This window comes from Labrus bergylta, chromosome 3 (assembly GCF_963930695.1).
Source record: "Labrus bergylta chromosome 3, fLabBer1.1, whole genome shotgun sequence".
Classification (NCBI taxonomy): domain Eukaryota; kingdom Metazoa; phylum Chordata; class Actinopteri; order Labriformes; family Labridae; genus Labrus; species Labrus bergylta.
This window is the reverse complement of record NC_089197.1, coordinates 1,111,686-1,130,640: the sequence shown is the minus strand read 5'-3', so window position 1 is coordinate 1,130,640 and position 18,955 is coordinate 1,111,686. Positions and strand designations below refer to the sequence as shown.

The 18,955-nt window shown below is 45.6% G+C and overlaps 2 protein-coding genes across 3 annotated transcripts; both read left to right on the top strand.

Moving 5' to 3' along the window:
- The first annotated feature begins 274 nt into the window (after positions 1-274).
- Positions 275-11,834, top strand: fam219b (family with sequence similarity 219 member B). Its single transcript, XM_020658499.3, has 6 exons — positions 275-474; positions 1,490-1,598; positions 4,545-4,638; positions 4,721-4,798; positions 6,108-6,159; positions 7,980-11,834. Exons 1-6 carry the CDS (start codon positions 412-414, stop codon positions 8,127-8,129), a joined length of 546 nt encoding a protein of 181 aa, XP_020514155.1. The 5' UTR covers positions 275-411; the 3' UTR covers positions 8,130-11,834.
- Positions 11,835-13,604: 1,770 nt separating this feature from the next.
- Positions 13,605-18,441, top strand: LOC110002837 (AT-rich interactive domain-containing protein 3A-like). 2 transcript variants are annotated; one of them, XM_020658502.3, is made up of 2 exons: positions 13,605-14,015; positions 15,361-18,441. In XM_020658502.3, the coding sequence occupies exons 1-2, from the start codon at positions 13,980-13,982 to the stop codon at positions 16,081-16,083; spliced, it is 759 nt and encodes a 252-aa protein (XP_020514158.3). In that variant the 5' UTR covers positions 13,605-13,979; the 3' UTR covers positions 16,084-18,441. The 2 variants fall into 2 exon arrangements, with proteins under 2 accessions (XP_020514158.3, XP_065808503.1); XM_065952431.1 differs by having other exon boundaries at positions 14,015-14,154.
- Positions 18,442-18,955: the final 514 nt, after the last annotated feature.

Below are 18,955 nucleotides of genomic sequence, written 5' to 3'. Positions count from 1 at the left end.
TAATAATTAATAAATAATTAATTAATAATTAATAAATAACAATAATAATAATAATAATAATAATAATAAATAAATAAAAATTAATAAATAATAATTAATAAATAATAATATATTAAATAAAGTTGAATTATCACTTTTCTGACTATTTAAACAAATACTGAATTTGTTAAAGTTTAGGGAAAGTAGATGAATCTGTTAGAAATAGATATTCTGACCTTCACTCCATGACCAGCAGGGGGCGGGGCGGGCAGGGGAGGGGCGGGGCGTAGTTTGACAACCGCCGTCAAACCTCACAGAAGAAGAAGAAGCAGATTAGCATGACTAGCTAACAGAAGTGTAACCTGTGTGAGGTAACACACCTTGCGGCCCCGCCTCGCGACATGTCTGTGTTCAGGTGTAAGTAACAGCGAGATGATGAACGACATCATGGAGGAGCCGGAGAGGGACAGCGTACCGGAAACACGAGTTCTGTCGGTAATGTGAGAGCTAACTGAGCTAACACGGCTAACGACGCGTAGCTCAGCCTGACATTTAAATACTTATTATTTCTTATTATTCATGTATGAAAAGATCATTAAGAGGGTCGGCTGTGTGTGCTGTTTACTCGGTTAACTTAAGACTTTAATCGTTTTTACTGTCATCTTTTATTTTGCTTTTAAATACGTTAAATACATTTTTCTCTTCCTGTTAGCCGAAAGGGATTCTGGGAAGAATCTGGAGTTTTTTATTTTAAATTTGTTTTTATTTATTTATTTATTTATTTATTTATTAAGTACAAAGCAAAACAAGACAAATATGGATTGATAAAGAGAGCAGTCAGAGGATTATTAAACAAATATAATTTATTTATTGACTTTAGATTTTTATTTGTTGTTACCATAGCAACAACAATAACAACAACAACAACAACAACAACAACAACAACTTCCATCCACCCAAACAAAACAAGAGAAGAGAAACTACCAGAATAAAACCTGATCAATCAAACTCAACACATCAGTAAATAAAACACAAACTGAGCAGTTTGTCAATAAAAACATTTCACTCTGCGTTCCTTCTGTTTGTAAATAATCTATAATCTTATTATATATATATATATATATATATATATATATATATATATATATATATATATAATCTTATTATATTCATCTTAGGTGTGGGTTGAATGTAGAGACAGTTTATTAGACTGAATCACTGAATGAAGCCTTGTGTCATAATGATGTCTAACAGTATTTAGGTTTTCCAGACGTATAAATGTTATTTAATCTTAAACTGGACCAGGCTACATGCAGCTCTCTCCTCCACTCTGATCCATGACAGCCGTGTGAAGAGCTGGATCTCATTTAGCTCTTTTTTCAAGGCAAGGAAACTTTCTTTATGAAGAGAGAATAAAGTCGATGTGTGGTGAATGAAGTCAGAGTGTTACTCTGAGTAATGACGACACTCGAATGTAAAATACCGATCGTCTTCATTTCTTTCATCTCAGGGCTCCAGTGGCGGGACGAGACCTAAGAACGCCGACGGAGGAATCAGACCGGTGGAGAAAAGAGGACCTTACATCATGTCCAGAGCTCCTGCAATCCACCTCAAATTACGTAAGCGTCGTCTTGAGTCATCGTAACCAACGCCGTAAACACAGCGCTGGCCTGGTAGTCAAGAGTGGTTTCATAATTATCGTGTTGAACTGAGGGTTAAACTGTGACATGCTGCAACATGGTGATGCAACGACCCTGGTGAGCTCACTCACGGGCAGAAATCAGTCAACAGGGTGAAGTTTTAGTGACGCGGTTCGTCACATTAAAGGAGACATATTATAAAAAATCCACTTCTTCAGTGTTTCTGAACATATATCTGTGTAACCTGAGAGTCTACTGACCCACAACATGTGAAATAAACCATCCAGTCCTTTGTTTGTGGTCTGCATAAGTCTTACAACACAGAGAAAAATGCTCTGTTTCAAATGTGCTCTCCTTGTGATGTCACAGTGGGATTCTGGTAAAAAAAAATCCCCTCCCCTCCCCTGGTATCTCCACCCATAGACTCCACCCCCAGCCTAGAACAAAACTTTAGGGCATTTTTATTCTCTCTACAGAGGAGTGGTGTCTACGGGGAAAACTCAGGGGGCGGGGTCATTACATTTAAAGAGACACACACACCAAAACGGAGCGTTCTGAGAGAGCTGGTTTATACAGGGTCACAAACCTCCTCTGGTGCTTGATTCATGTTATATTTTGACCAAAGCACAGAACAGATGTTTCATTTAGACCACAGGGGGGCTGTTTGAAAAGGTGGAGGAGGGGACTGTTTGAAAAGGTGGAGGAGGGGACTGTTTGAAAAGGTGGAGGAGGAGGACTGTTTGAAAAGGTGGAGGAGGGGACTGTTTGAAAAGGTGGAGGAGGAGGACTGTTTGAAAAGGTGGAGGAGGGGACTGTTTGAAAAGGTGGAGGAGGGGACTGTTTGAAAAGGTGGAGGAGGACTGTTTGAAAAGGTGGAGGAGGGGACTGTTTGAAAAGGTGGAGGAGGACTGTTTGAAAAGGTGGAGGAGGTGACTGTTTGAAAAGGTGGAGGAGGGGACTGTTTGAAAAGGTGGAGGAGGGGACTGTTTGAAAAGGTGGAGGAGGAGGACTGTTTGAAAAGGTGGAGGAGGGGACTGTTTGAAAAGGTGGAGGAGGGGACTGTTTGAAAAGGTGGAGGAGGAGGACTGTTTGAAAAGGTGGAGGACTGTTTGAAAAGGTGGAGGAGGGGACTGTTTGAAAAGGTGGAGGAGGGGACTGTTTGAAAAGGTGGAGGAGGGGACTGTTTGAAAAGGTGGAGGAGGACTGTTTGAAAAGGTGGAGGAGGTGACTGTTTGAAAAGATGGAGGAGGAGGACTGTTTGAAAAGGAGGAGGAGGACTGTTTGAAAAGGTGGAGGAGGGGACTGTTTGAAAAGGTGGAGGAGGACTGTTTGAAAAGGTGGAGGAGGTGACTGTTTGAAAAGATGGAGGAGGAGGACTGTTTGAAAAGGAGGAGGAGGACTGTTTGAAAAGGTGGAGGAGGGGGATCATATGTCCTCTTTAAGGCTCTGATAACTAAGTTGAAGTAGATCAGATGAGGTCATCTGTAAGCTGGTGAGGTAAACTCTTAACACCGCTCACTGACTCACGGTTTCATGTCTGATTTCTGTTTTGCAACCGAAAGTATACATTGCACATTCCAGCACAGGAAGGAGGAAGTCCTGACAGATGGACCGTTGAGTTAGTTAAGGTTCAATGATTCTGTCATGTGAGATTGAAAAAACACATGACATATATTTAACGGTCCTCTCTTTCTGTCTGCTTCATACGATCACACTCAGTGCTTCATACAGGGAGGGTAAACAGAAGGTTCCTGAAATATAACAGAGGTGTCCGTTAAATCCAGATTTTAAAAAGCTGCTCTTTTTCATTAAAGAAAGAGTGTGCAGCATAAATCCAGTCTGTCCTGTGTAAACGTGTCTCTGAGTCCTGACTGTCTACAATGAGGGAGAAGCTCGAGTCCCGCTGGCTGTGTTGTTGTCAGAGCCGTGTTTACATGGACGGGACGGCCGGCTCCTCCCCTTGTGTATAAAAGCTGTTTTAGTCAAGAACTAGAGAGAAGAAGAAGAACATACTCACTGATTATTTGGATGTTAGTAAGAGTTTTTAGATCACGCTCATTCTGTGTCAGTTTACATGAAATGTGAAGCTACGAGCTAACTAAAGAGCGCTAACATTAGCATGCTAACACAACAATGTGAAGCTACCAGCTAACTAAAGAGCGCTAACATTAGCATGCTAACACAACAATGTGAAGCTACGAGCTAACTAAAGAGCGCTAACATTAGCATGCTAACACAACAATGTGAGGCTACGAGCTAACTAAAGAGCGCTAACATTAGCATGCTAACACAACAATGCAGCTCGAGCCAAGTGCTATTTGGTCCGCCGCTTGTGCTTTACTTCTTCATGTGAACGTGAGTGGAGAGGGGTTGGAGGTGTGTCTCTGGAGGAGGGCGGAGGCTTCAGTATGGAGGAGGCGTGGCCTAACAGCAGTTTGTTTTGGTTTCATGCTGGAGCTCAAGGTCGCCATCTACTGGATCAAAAAGTCGCACATTCTTCCTTTGAAGACGTTAATGTAATAAATGCATTATAATAATATAGAGTTACATTTATGAAAAGTTGTTCCCTGGTGTTCACTGTTCGATTATGTCGCAATTTTGGAGTCATACGACTGATTTTGAAGACGTACAAATTTTCAGCTGGCTCAAACGTCGATCGCAGCACGATCAGCTGCTTCTGACCATTCTGACATGTTCGATATTTTCATTGTATGACTGCACACACTCAGTAAGAGCAGAGGCACGAGCCGAAGTCCCTGATTTAAGGACTTGTTTTCCTTAATGTGTCTGCACAAAGAGTGTAATAAAATCACCATGGCAACAGCATGCATGGCCTATATAATCTGTCTCATTGGCTGAGGGACGACTTTACTTTATTATCCAGTCGGTCCTCACCAACACAAACGTGTCTCTTATCGTCCCCAGAGAAACATCGGGAAATGGCGAGAAAGGCCCTGAAGAAGAAGGCGCTCTCCCCGGGACCCCCCGTGATGCATCAGCCCCGACAAGGAGCCAAGAGGTGAGAAGAGGAGCTGCTCTTCATGAGCGTAGATGTAGGGGAGGAGACGTTTGTTTTTGACGGCTTCTCGTTCTCTTTTCAGGACGGTGAAGTACAACAAAGGCTACGCCGCTTTGAGCCAGCACGCCGAGGAGAGTTTGGTGGCACTGGACTCGGACAGGTAAGGCTGCTGCAGGCGTACAGGTGATAACGCTGCTGAATAACCTCTTTATGCAGCCGTACGGTTTTGATGCGATACTTCTAGTTCATGTTAAGAGAACAAGTTTTAGACACATCATCATTCAGAAAAAAAACATCCAGAAAATAACGTTAAACTTCTCTCGCCCTCCTTTCCCTTCTCTGTATGTTAAGGTCGCTCACGGACGCCGCGCTTTCTTTTGTGCTTGTGTGTTGAAGTCATCCGAGTTTGAATAGTTTTAAAGACGAGCTGTGGATCATCGAGGTGCTAAGGCCCCGGGCTGTGCGCTCAGGAGCGTTTGCATGAAGCGCTGAGTAGAGAAATGCTGCACGTCTGTCCTGTCTCCATGACAACAGTCTGTTTACAACGACCACTGTGTGACCGACACTGCTCCGTTACTTTTTACTGCATGTTTTATATTTGAGATCGTTTATTTCCATATCAGAGACGGAGCGAGGAGGATGTGGAGACAAGACACGATCTGTAGGCGGCAAAACTACGGGCAATATCAAACAGAGCGCCGGTGACGTCAACAGCGGCTTTCTGAAAAGCTGAAAGCAGCCGCACAAAAAAGCCAGAGCGCTCTGTAAAAAACGCTACGAGGACAGGGGGGGCGTAGTAGTGATTGTGGCGAGTCTTTGCAGATCTGTTGTGATGATGGTACGAGAATATGCAGAATTTAGTTTCAGAGTTTGAGGGAAACATCCTTTAAAAAAAAATAAAATAAAATAAAATGTATTCAGAGCAAAATGAAAGACACAGCTGTCTAAACATTCTTATAAAATGAGGTGAGACAAATAAACATTTTGTAAAAGAAAAATCAAAGCTTGGCAAAGACATTGTGAGTAAAAGTAATATACCGAGATGGGTAAGCAAATAGGATTGTTGTCGTTTACGTTTTTAAACATGTACATCCCCGCTTACATAGAGAAACTTAAACACATCTACCTGCACACATACAAACACACGCACTCAATCAGGCAAACTGAAAAGTCAGTGAAATAAAGTAAATAAGTAAATATACTCTCACATAAACGTATACCCAAGTTTACAGTCTTAAAACTTGGGAAACGTCCTTTTTTAAAGCATATTAGAAAGTAGGAAAGCGTTGGAGTGCAATCGATGTTTAATCTGGAATAATGAAATCTGGTCTTTTACACTGTTGCCTTTTAATTGTCTTCTTCCACGCTGTGTTGACCCCTGACCCTTGACCCTGACCTGTATGTTTCCATTTGACAAGTTTGAGTTGTTGACCTCGCAGTGACACAACTCGTCTTTCTTGTCTTTGCAGCGATGAGGAAATCGATTTTGAGCAGTATTCCTCTGGATACTCTTCAGCCGAGGTGAGTTCTCCCTCTTCACATCGTCTAATCGTCTCACTGTCGAACCGGCCGGACGGCTCGAGTGTGCAAAAAAAAAAGTGTCTTTTTGAAATGGTTTATTATCTCAGACTTCTATTTCTCAGTTTTTCCCTTCAGCTTTGAGACCTCGGTGTGATCTTAAAATAAACCCACTCATGATGTGATAAAAGGTCAGACATGAAGACGTGGGGTCAGATCTCGTCCGTGTTCTCGTGTTTTTATACATATTGTAGAAACTGTACGTACTGACGGCCTGCAGCGTTTTACTTTGACCTGACATACGGTTGTTTTTTCTCACACACGGAGCCTCGGGCTGTTTCTGAGCTCAGGTTGTTTCCTCCTCCTTCACGCCACAGGCACATTCAGTCTTAACTCGTTTTCTCACATTGCAGCGGAGAGGAAGGTGAACACCGCGATGAAACGTGGAAAAATAAATATTAAACCAGCGTTATTTAAAAAGTGGTCCCAGACTCTTAGGCTTCTGTTCTTTGGATGAACAGTTATGGTTAATGTTTTAAAGGCTAATCAAATAAAAAGGGTTGGTGCTACTTTAACTGCTGATTTCCACATAGTAAGAGCTGTGTTTCGTAAGGGCGGTGTGCACCCTGCCCCACTGGGTCCATTCAGGAGTGTGAGCGCAGCCTTGAGTAACTATACAAACATCACAGGAGAACTACAAGATCACAGGAGAACTACAAGATCAAAGGAGAGAACTACAAGATGACAGGAGAGAACTACAAGATCAAAGGAGAGAACTACAAGATCAAAGGAGAGAACTACAAGATCACAGGAGAGAACTACAAGATCACAGGAGAACTACAAGATGACGGGAGAACTACAAGATGACGGGAGAACTACAAGATGACGGGAGAACTACAAGATCACGGGAGAACTACAAGATGACGGGAGAACTACAAGATGACGGGAGAACTACAAGATCACGGGAGAACTACAAGATCACAGGAGAACTACAAGATCACGGGAGAACTACAAGATCACGGGAGAACTACAAGATCACAGGAGAACTACAAGATCAAAGGAGAGAACTACAAGATGACAGGAGAGAACTACAAGATCAAAGGAGAGAACTACAAGATCAAAGGAGAGAACTACAAGATCACAGGAGAGAACTACAAGATCACAAGATGACGGGAGAACTACAAGATCACGGGAGAACTACAAGATCACAGGAGAACTACAAGATCACAAGATGACGGGAGAACTACAAGATCACGGGAGAACTACAAGATCACAGGAGAACTACAAGATCACAGGAGAACTACAAGATCACAAGAGAACTACAAGATCACAAGAGAACTACAAGATGACAGGAGAACTACAAGATCACATGAGAACTACAAGATCACATGAGAACTACAAGATCACAAGAGAACTACAAGATGACAGGAGAACTAGAATGATTTGTACATTCGGCGCCTGTTTTCTTTTTTTTTAAAGATTTATTTTTGGGCTGAGGGCCCCTTTCTCGCTCCATGTCCTATTGTTTACGGTGAGAAGGCAGACTCAGAGGGCAGAACAAACACCTAGCTGTGGGAGTGTCACCCACCTGGGGGAGGGGCTACTGCCCTTTGTGATGTCATGAAGGGAAAATCTCCAAACGGCCTGTTTGAGCACACATTTTCTGAAAGTGGAGCAGGCAGAAGACGGAGAGGATGGACTTTTCTCATCATTGGGGGGTTTGTAGACGGACTAGAGACACATGTTAGAGTTAGAGGAACATGGTGAAGTGGATTTTATAATATGTGACCTTTAAAGGTGATCTCTTTGTTTTTCCTCTTCAGGTCCATCCTGATTTAACCAAGCAGCTGCTTCAGGACGGCTACCGTCTGGACGAGATCCCTGACGACGAGGACCTGGACTTGATTCCTCCCAAAGCCATGGGCTCCTCTGTGTGCTGCTGCTCTGAGGGCCCGTCCTGCTCCATGCAGTGATGCTGGAGCGGAGACTCAGACGTTTGTAAAAGGTCTGGCTCCGGTTCCTGTCCCTGACTTGAGTCACAGGTGCCTGTGGTCCTCCTTCTGATCCTGCTCACTGCTGTGCTGCCTGAGGACTTCCAGCTGAGAAGCCAAAACCCTGTTCATGCAGGACTGCCTGCACCGAGCTCGCTCGACCCATATGACAACCCGAGGGCCTTGAGAACAAGCCTTATCCACTGTGACCCCAAAGCTTCAAGTATTTTTTTATTTCTACGTTTTTCTTTTTATGGAACTTCATGAAATGCTGAATATGAGTGAGTCATTGTTTTCAGATATTTTAGGTTATTTTTGACCGAATGAAGAGCCGGCTTCTGTCTTCTTCTGCTCTGGTGAACTGGTCTGCAGCCCTCGGGACTGGTCTGTAGTCCTGTCTGCTGCCCTGTGCACCCGTCTAAAGGCCTTTTCTGCAGCCTTCTGGCCCGTTATTAACTAACTTTGATATGAGGACATTTGACCTTCACTGAAGAGTGTTGCACTAACTGGATCTCCCTGTTTGTTTTTCTTCACCGTGTCCTGTCTCAAACAGGACATTTGACTTTGATTCCAAAGTGACATCACCACCTCTATGGGCCAGTATAACCCCTACTCCACATTATCAGTAAACACACACCGGGGGGCGCTGGTGGTTAGTGCGCACGCACGCCCCATGTATGGAGGCGAAGGCCCCCACATAATCATCATGATAAGCTTTATTTTTATAGCACTTTTCAAAACAGGGTTACAAAATACTCAACAAAAAAATTAAATAGAGAAATGTGAGGAGTAAAATACAGGAGTTCAACAGATTATACAAATTAGAACAATTTAAAAGCAGCAAAAATAATCACAGAAGAAAGAGGAGAGGTCAATATAAAAACCCCAAAAAGAAAGAAGGAATGAAAGAAGCAGATTGAAACCAGAAAAGGATAAAAGATGGAGGAGATTTAAGACGTCCCCCACAACTAGACTGAGAGGCCGCAAGAGCCAAGTGGGAACCTCCCTTCAGCTGTGATTCGTCTGATTAGTCCCACAACATCTCGGGAAGGCTGGACGGTGAGCTCCAGCGTCCCAGAGACCCCCCCCCACCCCCCCCCATTCATGTTAGCTCTCTCCGCCCACCACAGCCACATGTACATCTTCTATATCTAACCTACCCATCACAGCCCAAACAGCTTTACCACTTTAAACAGACCCAGGCTCTGTACATACGAGCTCCAGGAAGTGACCTCACTGATACCACCTGACCCCGAATAGCCCCCACCTGACCCCGAATAGCCCCCACCTGACCCCGAATAGTCCCCACCTGACCCCGAATAGCCCCCACCTGACCCCGAATAGCCCCCACCTGACCCCGAATAGCCCCCACCTGACCCCGAATAGCCCCCACCTGACAATATGCAACTCTTCCTGGTGCCAACATAACACATGAAAAAGAACAGCACAGAGGAGCGAAGAGGAGAAAAGACAGGCAGAGGAAAGTCTGAAGAGAGATCTCAGAAAGAGGACGCCAGGGGGAGGAGCCATGATCGGGGCAAGCACTCACCCGAAGAGCTCCTCCCACTTCTCCTTCTCGCCATGAAGGAATCTTCTTCATGATGAGAAGGAGTCACCGGGACGAAAGCAGAAAGACGGACATGATGTTACACTGCTGCAGAATCAGACGAGTGAGTGAAGCGCTGCGACCGATCGACCAATGACATCATGGAAATAATTTACATTCCAAACGTATAAAAAATCGACCAATGAGAGACGAGTCGGCATCAAACGCTTGCTCCTGTGGTCAGACGTGGAAACACTCCTGATTTAAAGTTTATTATTTTTGATTGATTTTCTTTCATTTGGGATTATTCTAAAGAATTTATCTAGAGATTTCTATATTCAGATTATTTTGTGTATTTCGGATCTAAACGCCGTCGAGGATCCGATCAGATAAAACTCTGGATGACGGCTGATTAAAGATTAGTGTCTTATTTATTTATTTGGTTAAAGACGCTGTCTGCAGGATTTACAGTTTGTGATCCTCGTCTTTAAAAGAAGGAATTCATTACGTGGTCATTTTAAGATTATTTAACATAATGGAAATTTTTTTTTTTTTTTATGGCGGTATCACGATCACGATTTTATCACGATATTTACTCTGATCTTAAAAAACATGTTTGTAAGTTACTGACCAGTTGAACGCCTTGTTTCCCCGTGTTATGTTTTTTTTTTAAATCCACGATTTTACAGTCTGAGAGTTGCAATGCATTGTGGGTCGGTATAGTATGACCAGTGTGCTCGTAAACATCCGGGTATTTCTCACACAAACAAAATGCACGCTATGATTATCGGATCATCCGACACACTTTAAAGTCAGGGTTGGTCATTTCCTCCAGAAACACTTCTTCAGATTCTGGTGTAAATTGTCTTTAGGTCCTGACAGAAACTAATAACTCATGTTCTCTGAAACAGGAACAAAGAGAATCCATCATCTGTATCAGTTTGTAAGTCTGTAAAAACTTCAACCAATGTCTGCCACGAGGTACCAATCTGATGAACCAATCAGACGCCTCCCTGTCTCCCTGCTCGCTCTCTACCTCTTACCTGCTCTAGCTCACACTCAAAGCATGAGCTGAGGTCCACTTCTGGAGAAATGGCGCTCGTGTATGTAAGTGAGGGGGCGTGGCTTTTGAAGGAGCGCAGAGGGGGCGTGGCTTTTGAAGGAGCACAGAGGGGGCGTGGCTTTTGAAGGAGCGCAGAGGGGGCGTGGCTTTTGAAGGAGTGCAGAGGGGCGTGGCTTTTGAAGGAGCACAGAGGGGGCGGGTGCAGACGGAGTACTGAGGGATGCTACTTTCAAAATCATGCTAGTTTTAGAAAATGACCAACCCTGTCTTTGATGTGACGTCATATTTAGTCAGTAGGATGAAAAGTCTGCGGTTGGACGCAGCAACTTCAAACTAACCCCCCCCCCCCCCCCCCCCCCGCTCGCTTAAATCACATTTATTTATAAATCAAACATCCAGCTGTCTTAACGGTTGGGATAGAGACTCTAAGGCTGCACGATGTGCTCAGAGGTAACGACATAAATCACAACGACAGAGGAACCGTTTTCTGACACGTTAACATCCAGCGTGTTATTTCAGTGATTTGGATTTTTTTGTCTTGTTGACAGTCTGATTCTGATTTTGCGTATAATAGTGCAGCCCTGCGTGAACGTGTGGCGGCTGTCGTGCTCACCTGCAGAACACGCGTTGTTGTTTTTCCTCACGCTGTGTTTGTTATTGTTCCTCTCTCTCTCGTCACTTAAAGAGCGACACGACAGATTTCAGGAGAGGAAACAAATCTGTGTCAACAAAGTCAAAGATGTAAATGAATAAACACTGAGTCACCACACACACACACACACACACACACACACACACACACACACACACAGTGATTCCCTCGATGTGTTTTTGAGTTAACCCTTCACCCGCCTCGGCCCCGGCTCTGGACACCAGTGGTCAGTAGCAGGTTCACCTGACTCACCTGTTCTATGCAACTGTCGGGACAATCTGCGGTCTTAACGATGATGAGGATGATTTCGTGTTACTGAGTGCTTCATGCAATAACTGAAAGAGTTTTATAAACACTAGTGTGTGTGTTTTTTATTTGATTGTAATGTTTATCAGTTTACATTATTCAATAAAGTTATTATCTATTCCTCTGTGTCTGATTTAACCATGAACAGGGCCGTCTACAAGGAGGGGGCGGGGGGGGCTAGACCCAGACCCAGACCCAGACCCAGACCCAGACCCAGACCCAGACCCAGACCTGCTGTGTGTAAGAACGAGTCCACCGACGCGAGATCTTACAAAATCTCACGTGATCAGAGAAGAAAACAAAACTCGAGAGAGAGCAGGAGCGCCGATGGCTTAGCGGTTATGTTGCACAAGCTATGTACAGAGGCCACAAGCCTCATGGCAGCAACCTTTGGGTTCGAATCCGACCTTGGCCATTTGCTGCATGTCATCCCCACTTCTCTCCTCCCAACACTTCCTGTCTGTCTTCACTGTCGTATCCAATAAAGGCAAAAACATGAGGCATCAACAGAGAGAGCTGGAGCACCGCTCTGAGTGCAGGACGCTCTCTCTCTCTCTCTCTCTCCTCACTGGAGGGGAGGCTGTGCTCCTTCAAGGTGAAGTTGGGTTCATGTGGGGCAAAAGTTTTGACACTTGGAGGCGGAGACTAAGGCTGGCTCTGCCCCCTTTGTTCTTGTGGTGATTTTTGTCTTATCAAATCGAACAGCTGAGCAGAGAGCGGTGGGACGACGTGCAACAAAGGGCCGAGGTCGGGTTTGAACCCAAAACCGCCGCTGGGATGTGGACCGTAGCCTCTGTGCACAGGCCGCGTGACACAACCGCTCTGCCCCTCTGATGATCCGCCGTCACTGTCAACGCCATGAGGACTCATCCAAACTTGATTGACAGCTTCGGTTTCATGATGGAAATTCTCCTCCTTTGAAAATGTCTGAACTGCAATATGCACACTTTGACCTGTGTGTGTGTGTGTGTGTGTGTGTGTGTGTGTGTGTGTGTGTGTGTGTGTGTGTGTGTGTGTGTGTGTGTGTGTGTGATTCAAGCTCTGTTTAAACCCGTGGAAATAACACACGAGCATATTATGAGTGACAGACAAACATTAACATCGTCGATTGTTTGAGTTCCCGTCGTTTAAACAATCCCATTTTCAATAAAACAAGACCATAACTGTTGTATTATTTATAGCTACGCTGTGCTTGTTACCATGGAAACTAAGCAGGGTTACAGCCTGTGTGTGTGTGTGTGTGTGTGTGTGTGTGTGTGTGTGTGTGTGTGTGTGTGTGTGTGTGTGTGTGTGTGTGTGTGTGTGTGTGTGTGTGATGACCACCTATGAATAAATTAACACACGTGTGTGTGCTGAGAGATTCCTACATAGATATAAAAGATCAGATCAGATTTAGGGGCGTGGCCAACTCTCACCTGCGTCATACAGCCACCGCCACGAGGGGGCAGCATGGAGCTGAGCTGCACGAGCTGCACTCATCAGAGTATCACCTCTGTGACACACTTTAACCATGAGGCCCTGCTGACTTTTAGTTAAATGTTGCGACGTCATGAAACGTGAACATTAAGTTTTAAACTGTGTGACGTGTGTTTGTGTCGCACGTGGGGAACAGAGGGATTTAAAAAGAAACATTTTCTCTGATACTGTCAGAAGTATCGATGAATTTAATGTGAAGAGAAAAACATTTAAAGGTGTTTTTTAATTGAGATCATGACGTAGGGGCCCCGCTTGTCTCTACAGAAATAAAGGTGCGTGAGGTGATCGATCACTTCCAGGTAAACCCGCTCAGAGTGTCATGAGACTGGAAAGGCTGTGAGACTTGTTGCTGTGCTGGGCGGGCCTAAAGGCTGTTGTGCGCCATGCTGGGGGGGGTGGAGTGGGGGGTGGGTGTCAATTGAAGGGGAGGAAAAAAAAACCGAGTGAAGGGAGTTACCTCAGCGCTCCGCGAGATATGAGATCTGGCCATTTTCCAGGCGTCCCCCCTCTCCATTAAAGAAGAAAATCAGGAAAATCGGCGGGGAAAGAAGAGACACAAACATCGGCCTGAGGAGAGATCACTGCGCCCTTCTGCTCCGAGTCACCACGAACCTGCGTGCACAGCGATTCTCTCTCTCTCTCTCTCTCTCTGTGTGTGTGTGTGTGCGTGTGTGTGTGTGTGCGCGCGTGTGCGTGTGTGTGTGAGAGAGTGAGTGTGTTTACAAGTGTTTGAACGAGTGCCAGAAACGAGGGAAGAAGGAGAGGATAAAGCCAAGGAAGGAAGGAGGGATGGTGGACAACTCCGGCAGCAGTAAGGCACAAATGGTGAGTCCTGCTCGATGTCCGTTCCTCTGATCACGAACGAGCTCCAAACAATCGATTAAGCTCGTTTTGTAAACCTGCTCGACGTTGACGCTTCACTTTCCCTACGATAAAAGAAGACACAGTAAATTTGACCTCTATGGTAGGTTACTTTTGGATTATTTCACGCCCTGTGCTGCGCTTTGGGGTTTTTACGCGGACGCTCTCCGCGTCTTTTGAGGATGTGGCAGAAAGCGGAAAACTTTGACACCTTTAACTTTTTTTTTTTTTTTTTACCTCTCATGAATCTTTATTAACCTTACAAAGGTGGCTAGAGGTCAACTTCTCCTCTTGTTGTTTTATCATTGGAATTATTATTATTATTTTTTTACTGTATCTGGATTTAAACGCTCTGGATCATTTTAGTGTCCTTCCTTCCTTCCTAACAGGCACGAGCTGCGGCGCTAATCTCACTCTGTTTCTGTTTCACTGAACACACAAATACTTCTGTTTTCTCCTTTCTCTGTCCTATCATCTGTGTGTGTGTGTGTGTGTGTGTGTGTGTGTGTGTGTGTGTGTGTGTGTGTGTGTGTGTGTGTGTGTGTGTGTGTGTGTGTGTGTGTGTGTGTGTGTGTGTGTGTGTGTGTGTGTGTGTGTGTGTGTGTGTGTGTGTGTGTGTGTGTGTGTGTGTGTGTGTGTGTGTGTGTGTACCCCCTCCAACATTAACAGTTTTTTATCATGCTTTAGTCCTCAGTGCTCTAACAGGCCGGGTTACAGCTTTAATCTGCTATAACACAAATTCAGCTGGTAGATCTGAACGTTTAGCCCCCCCTACATATACACACACATATACATATATATATATATATATATATATATATATATATATATATATGTATATGTAAATACATATTTACTGTTTATATACACTTTATATGAGCTAACAAACATCAGACCTGCTATGGGATCATGATCACTTGGTTTTAACTTTGAAACCTTTGCAGGTTTTTATTTTATTTTTTCTGAATCTGTTGAGGCTGGATGATCTGTTCTTGTTTTCTTTGTTTCCATGTTTAAATCAGACCTCATAGCGCTAACTGTTTAAATCTTTTATTCACACTTTAAGTCCTTCTAGAGAGACACTTCTTGTATTCCTGTATTGGCCGGCTGTTTTCATTTCCTCTGTGTGTTGTTTATTTGTCCAGAATATATGAACCTTAAATACTTCTGGTCCTGGTGGCATCTCGTCTAAAACAGAATTATCAGATTCAATTCAAATGATTTTTTTCTGGATGTTTTTTTGGGGGTTAGGGTTTGCATTATGTAAAAAATGACTCCTTCATGACTTCTTCTTCTCTTCCTCCCACAGCCCAGCATGTCTCAGGACCCCGGTGTGGCCTTTCCTCAGAGCACCTCTTCGGGGGGGATGAAGCTGGAGGCGGTGATGGAGCAGCTCCAGCGCCAGCAGCAGGCCCGCCTGGAAATGGAGCGCAAGGAGAGGAAGCTGCGAGAGGCCCACATCATGTACGCTCAGCAGGTCGCCGCCCAGCAGGCCATCCTGGCGGCCGCCCGGGCATCTGGGGCCAGCTTCATGGGCAAAGGCCTGCCCGTCGGGCTCCCAGTGGGCGGGCTGCCTCCACGGGTGTCCAATCAGAGCAGCGTGGACTCGGAGAGAGAGGACGACGAGGACAGAGGTCGGGACTCCGGGGACGACGACGACGACGACAACGAGATGATGGAGGGGGACGAGGGCAGCGACGACGACGAGGGGAGCGCGAGCGGTTTGGAGTTTCTCCGCAAGCAGACCCTCGCTTTGCAGCAGAGCGCCGCCCGCATCCCCGCCCGTCCGTACGGCGGTTACTCCGTATCGGCGCCCCAGAGGGTCGCATCCCCGCCTATCAGGGTGAAGCAGGAACCGGACGAGGGTCTCTCTCCTGCGGGGCCTCACTCCGCTACGTCTCCTAACGGACAGGCCGACTGGGGCTTTGAGGATCACTTCAGACAGGTGAGTGCACCGCTCGGGCTCCACGCCGCCACGCTTCCTCTCCCTTCGTTTAAGTCCTGCTTTGGCTTTCCTGTTTTTTTAAAGTGATGTCGTTCAATCTTTACCCTCGAGCACAGAATCTCCTCCTGACATGATCGCTCTGCAGTCTCTAATCTGTCTTAGAAACGTTCCTTAAACCATAGCGACCCGCCGCAGAGCGCTCTGCACGCGCTCGCTGTGACCCGAGGGAGAGAAAGGCCTCTGTCACTCTCCTGTGTGGGTGTGTTGTTTGATATCTCAGCGCAGCCCCCCCCTGCTGTGAGTGACTGCTTAATCTGGACTGTTGGACAAACCTCTCCAGCTGTATCTTTGTGAGACACTTCAAATCTCTGTGGACGGCCGACCGCTGATTGGCTTTTGTGGCTTAAAAAAATGCTCCTAAGTGAGTCCTGGCAGCGGGCCAGGTTGGGGCGCAATGTGTTCACACTCACTGCCTCTCTCCCTCTGCGCTCACATCGTGTGTGTGTGTGTGTGTGTGTGTTTCTCTTCTCTGTCCCTCTTGGCACTTGGCTCAGGCTCTGGTTTGGCTCGGATCCAGGTAGCGGAGTCAGGCGGGGCAGGGTTTGCACGCTGTGAGGCTGTGGGTGGTTGGCCGGGTCAGCTGGAGGATTTTGGGTGGGTGGGAAGGTTAGCTGTAGTACACACACCACGGTAGCAACCCGCCGCCACACCCCCCCGCCCGCCCGCCCGCCCGCCTTCACTCTAAGAGTTTCGGCTGTGTGCCAAGTGCACTTTCCCTTGAAGGTAAATATTGCCTCAGCGCGGTGTTACGGGACGCTGGAATGCCAACTGGGAGCCGAGCCCAGCTTCATGTGGTTTAGCATCGTAGCTCGGGAAATTACAAGTGCCAGAGAGCTCAGCGGCCTGCAGCTGATATAAAAAGCACCGGTTGCACAAGAGTGGGCAGTGACAGAGGACATATCTGAGCCTGATCAGCGGGGCTGAGGGGGCTGGACTATCATGTGTCTGGATTTTATTACTGTCTATTTAAAGGCAAATGTCTTTGAATGCTGCCTCCCCCGAAACTCATTTCCAAATTTAGGGACGGCAGAGGAATCCAGAGGGGAGGAGGAGGAGGAGCCTATTCTATTAAACACCACATTTTGATAAAACATCAAGAAGTTCAGAAACTTTAACTTCTGTCACATTCTGAACCTGAAGCTGATGCGACAGAAGAGAGAGAAACGTCTAATGTGCACAAATAGAATACAGAATCAGTACGTTTACGCAGTTAAAGTTTTAATATGTGATTTTTAACCCTTAAATGTAGAAATCAAGTATCTCCTCTGAAAATAACTCTGTGAGTCATGACTGTCTACAATGGGTGTAACACCCGAGTCCCACTGTCTGTGATGTTTTCAGAGTTTTCAGAGTCCTATCTTCACTTTGTTTACATCGCCGGGACGGCCGGCTGACTCCTCCCCTCGTGTATAAAAGTTGTTTAATTGAGGGACTAGAGAAAAGAAGAATAACATACTGTACTCAACTGTGTACTGAACTGTGGAGCGTGCTCAGAACCAGTTTGGGTTCCGATTGAGGTGTTCACATTGGAGGAGTAATCCGACACCCTGACCTCATTCTCAGTGTGTGTTAGTCCAACTTCAAGAAATTCAAACTTAGCACTTTTTCAGTTGGACGAACTCGTCAACATGTTTAAAAAGTCTGACGACTAGACGCACTCTTTGAGCGTGCCCGAGTTTGTCTGGTAAATAAATAAAAAAGACATTTATCAGTTTTTGACGCTCAGGACTTCCAAACTCCATGTGATCTGCAGAGTCCCTCTGCACCTTTAAGAAAAAGCTAAAGACCCAGCTCTTTCATGAATACCTACTAACTTAATGATGATGGTCTCCATATTATTGATGATGATGATGGTAATGATGATGGTTTTTGTTTGATAACGACGACTTATAAGATGGTTTCTATACTGATTAGAGCTCTCAAGAACTGCCCTCAATGTTGTGCTTTGCCTCTGGTCACTTCCTGTCAGCACCTGTGTGTCCAATCAGACTCAAAGCTGATCGTTTGCTCTTACTCACATTGTTCCCTTTTTTCTAGATCCTTGCTTGTGTTGTTCTTACTCTCTGATGTACGTCGCTTTGGATAAAAGAGTCTGCTAACTGAATTGTAGGATGTGTGTTTACTATTTTTGCTGCCGTGGTGTCGACAAAGTATCACCATCGTTTGATTTTGACTAGTATCGTATCGTGTTCAGAGCGTTTTAAAAAGCTCCCTGCGCTCAACGTAAACATCCAATGAAAGGAAGTGAGCGAGCTTTGTGGACTGTGATGATTGTGTGAGGTGGACGCGGCGGCTTTGTGTGTCTGGACAGAAGATCACAGCAGCAGAGTTGTCGCTGACCAGTGTGTCCCTATCTGTGCTGTGGCCTGGTGTCTTTTATGAGGAGGGGGCGTGGCCGGGCCCTGTGGGGGTTTGGGGGGGGGCGGGGGGGGGGACATTATGGGACGAGAATTGGTCTGGCCTTTTTTTTTGTTTCCTCTCTTTTATCTTTCCTGTCATTATGTCAGCTCTGCAGTATTTAATGACGGCTCATCTCTTCAGGCAGTTTCAGGTTGCAGCGCTGGGGGGGAGGGGGAGGGGGAGGGGGAGGGGGGGTACAGTGGAGGCAGGGGGAACTTTTTTGTTTTTTTTGATGTCATTGTCTTGGAGAGGCCAGAGACGAGCCTGGCAGATGCCACAAATACCGGCCTCTGTAATAATCTCAGGAGCACATTTATTATCTGTTCAAAGCAGTGTCAGAGGGGGGGGGGGTGGGACGACCAGCTGAGGGGGGGGCTAATGTACGGGACACATGAGATACTGCTGTGCTCTTTAACCCTCAATGTGAGCTAACTTCAAACACATCAACAACACCTGTAGACCAGGAGAAGAGTCTGAAGAGTCCTCTATACGACTCTGT

What these genes read in the sequence shown, in the direction of transcription:
- fam219b (XM_020658499.3), top strand. Translation starts at nt 412, where the DNA reads ATGATGAACGACATCATGGAGGAGCCGGAGAGGGACAGCGTACCGGAA. An exon ending in GTGGCACTGGACTCGGACAG is followed by an intron (nt 4,799 to 6,107) that starts GTAAGGCTGCTG and finishes TTGTCTTTGCAG; the next exon opens with CGATGAGGAAATCGATTTTG. An exon ending in CTGGATACTCTTCAGCCGAG is followed by an intron (nt 6,160 to 7,979) that starts GTGAGTTCTCCC and finishes TTTCCTCTTCAG; the next exon opens with GTCCATCCTGATTTAACCAA.
- LOC110002837 (XM_020658502.3), top strand. Translation starts at nt 13,980, where the DNA reads ATGGTGGACAACTCCGGCAGCAGTAAGGCACAAATG. An exon ending in GCAGCAGTAAGGCACAAATG is followed by an intron (nt 14,016 to 15,360) that starts GTGAGTCCTGCT and finishes TTCCTCCCACAG; the next exon opens with CCCAGCATGTCTCAGGACCC.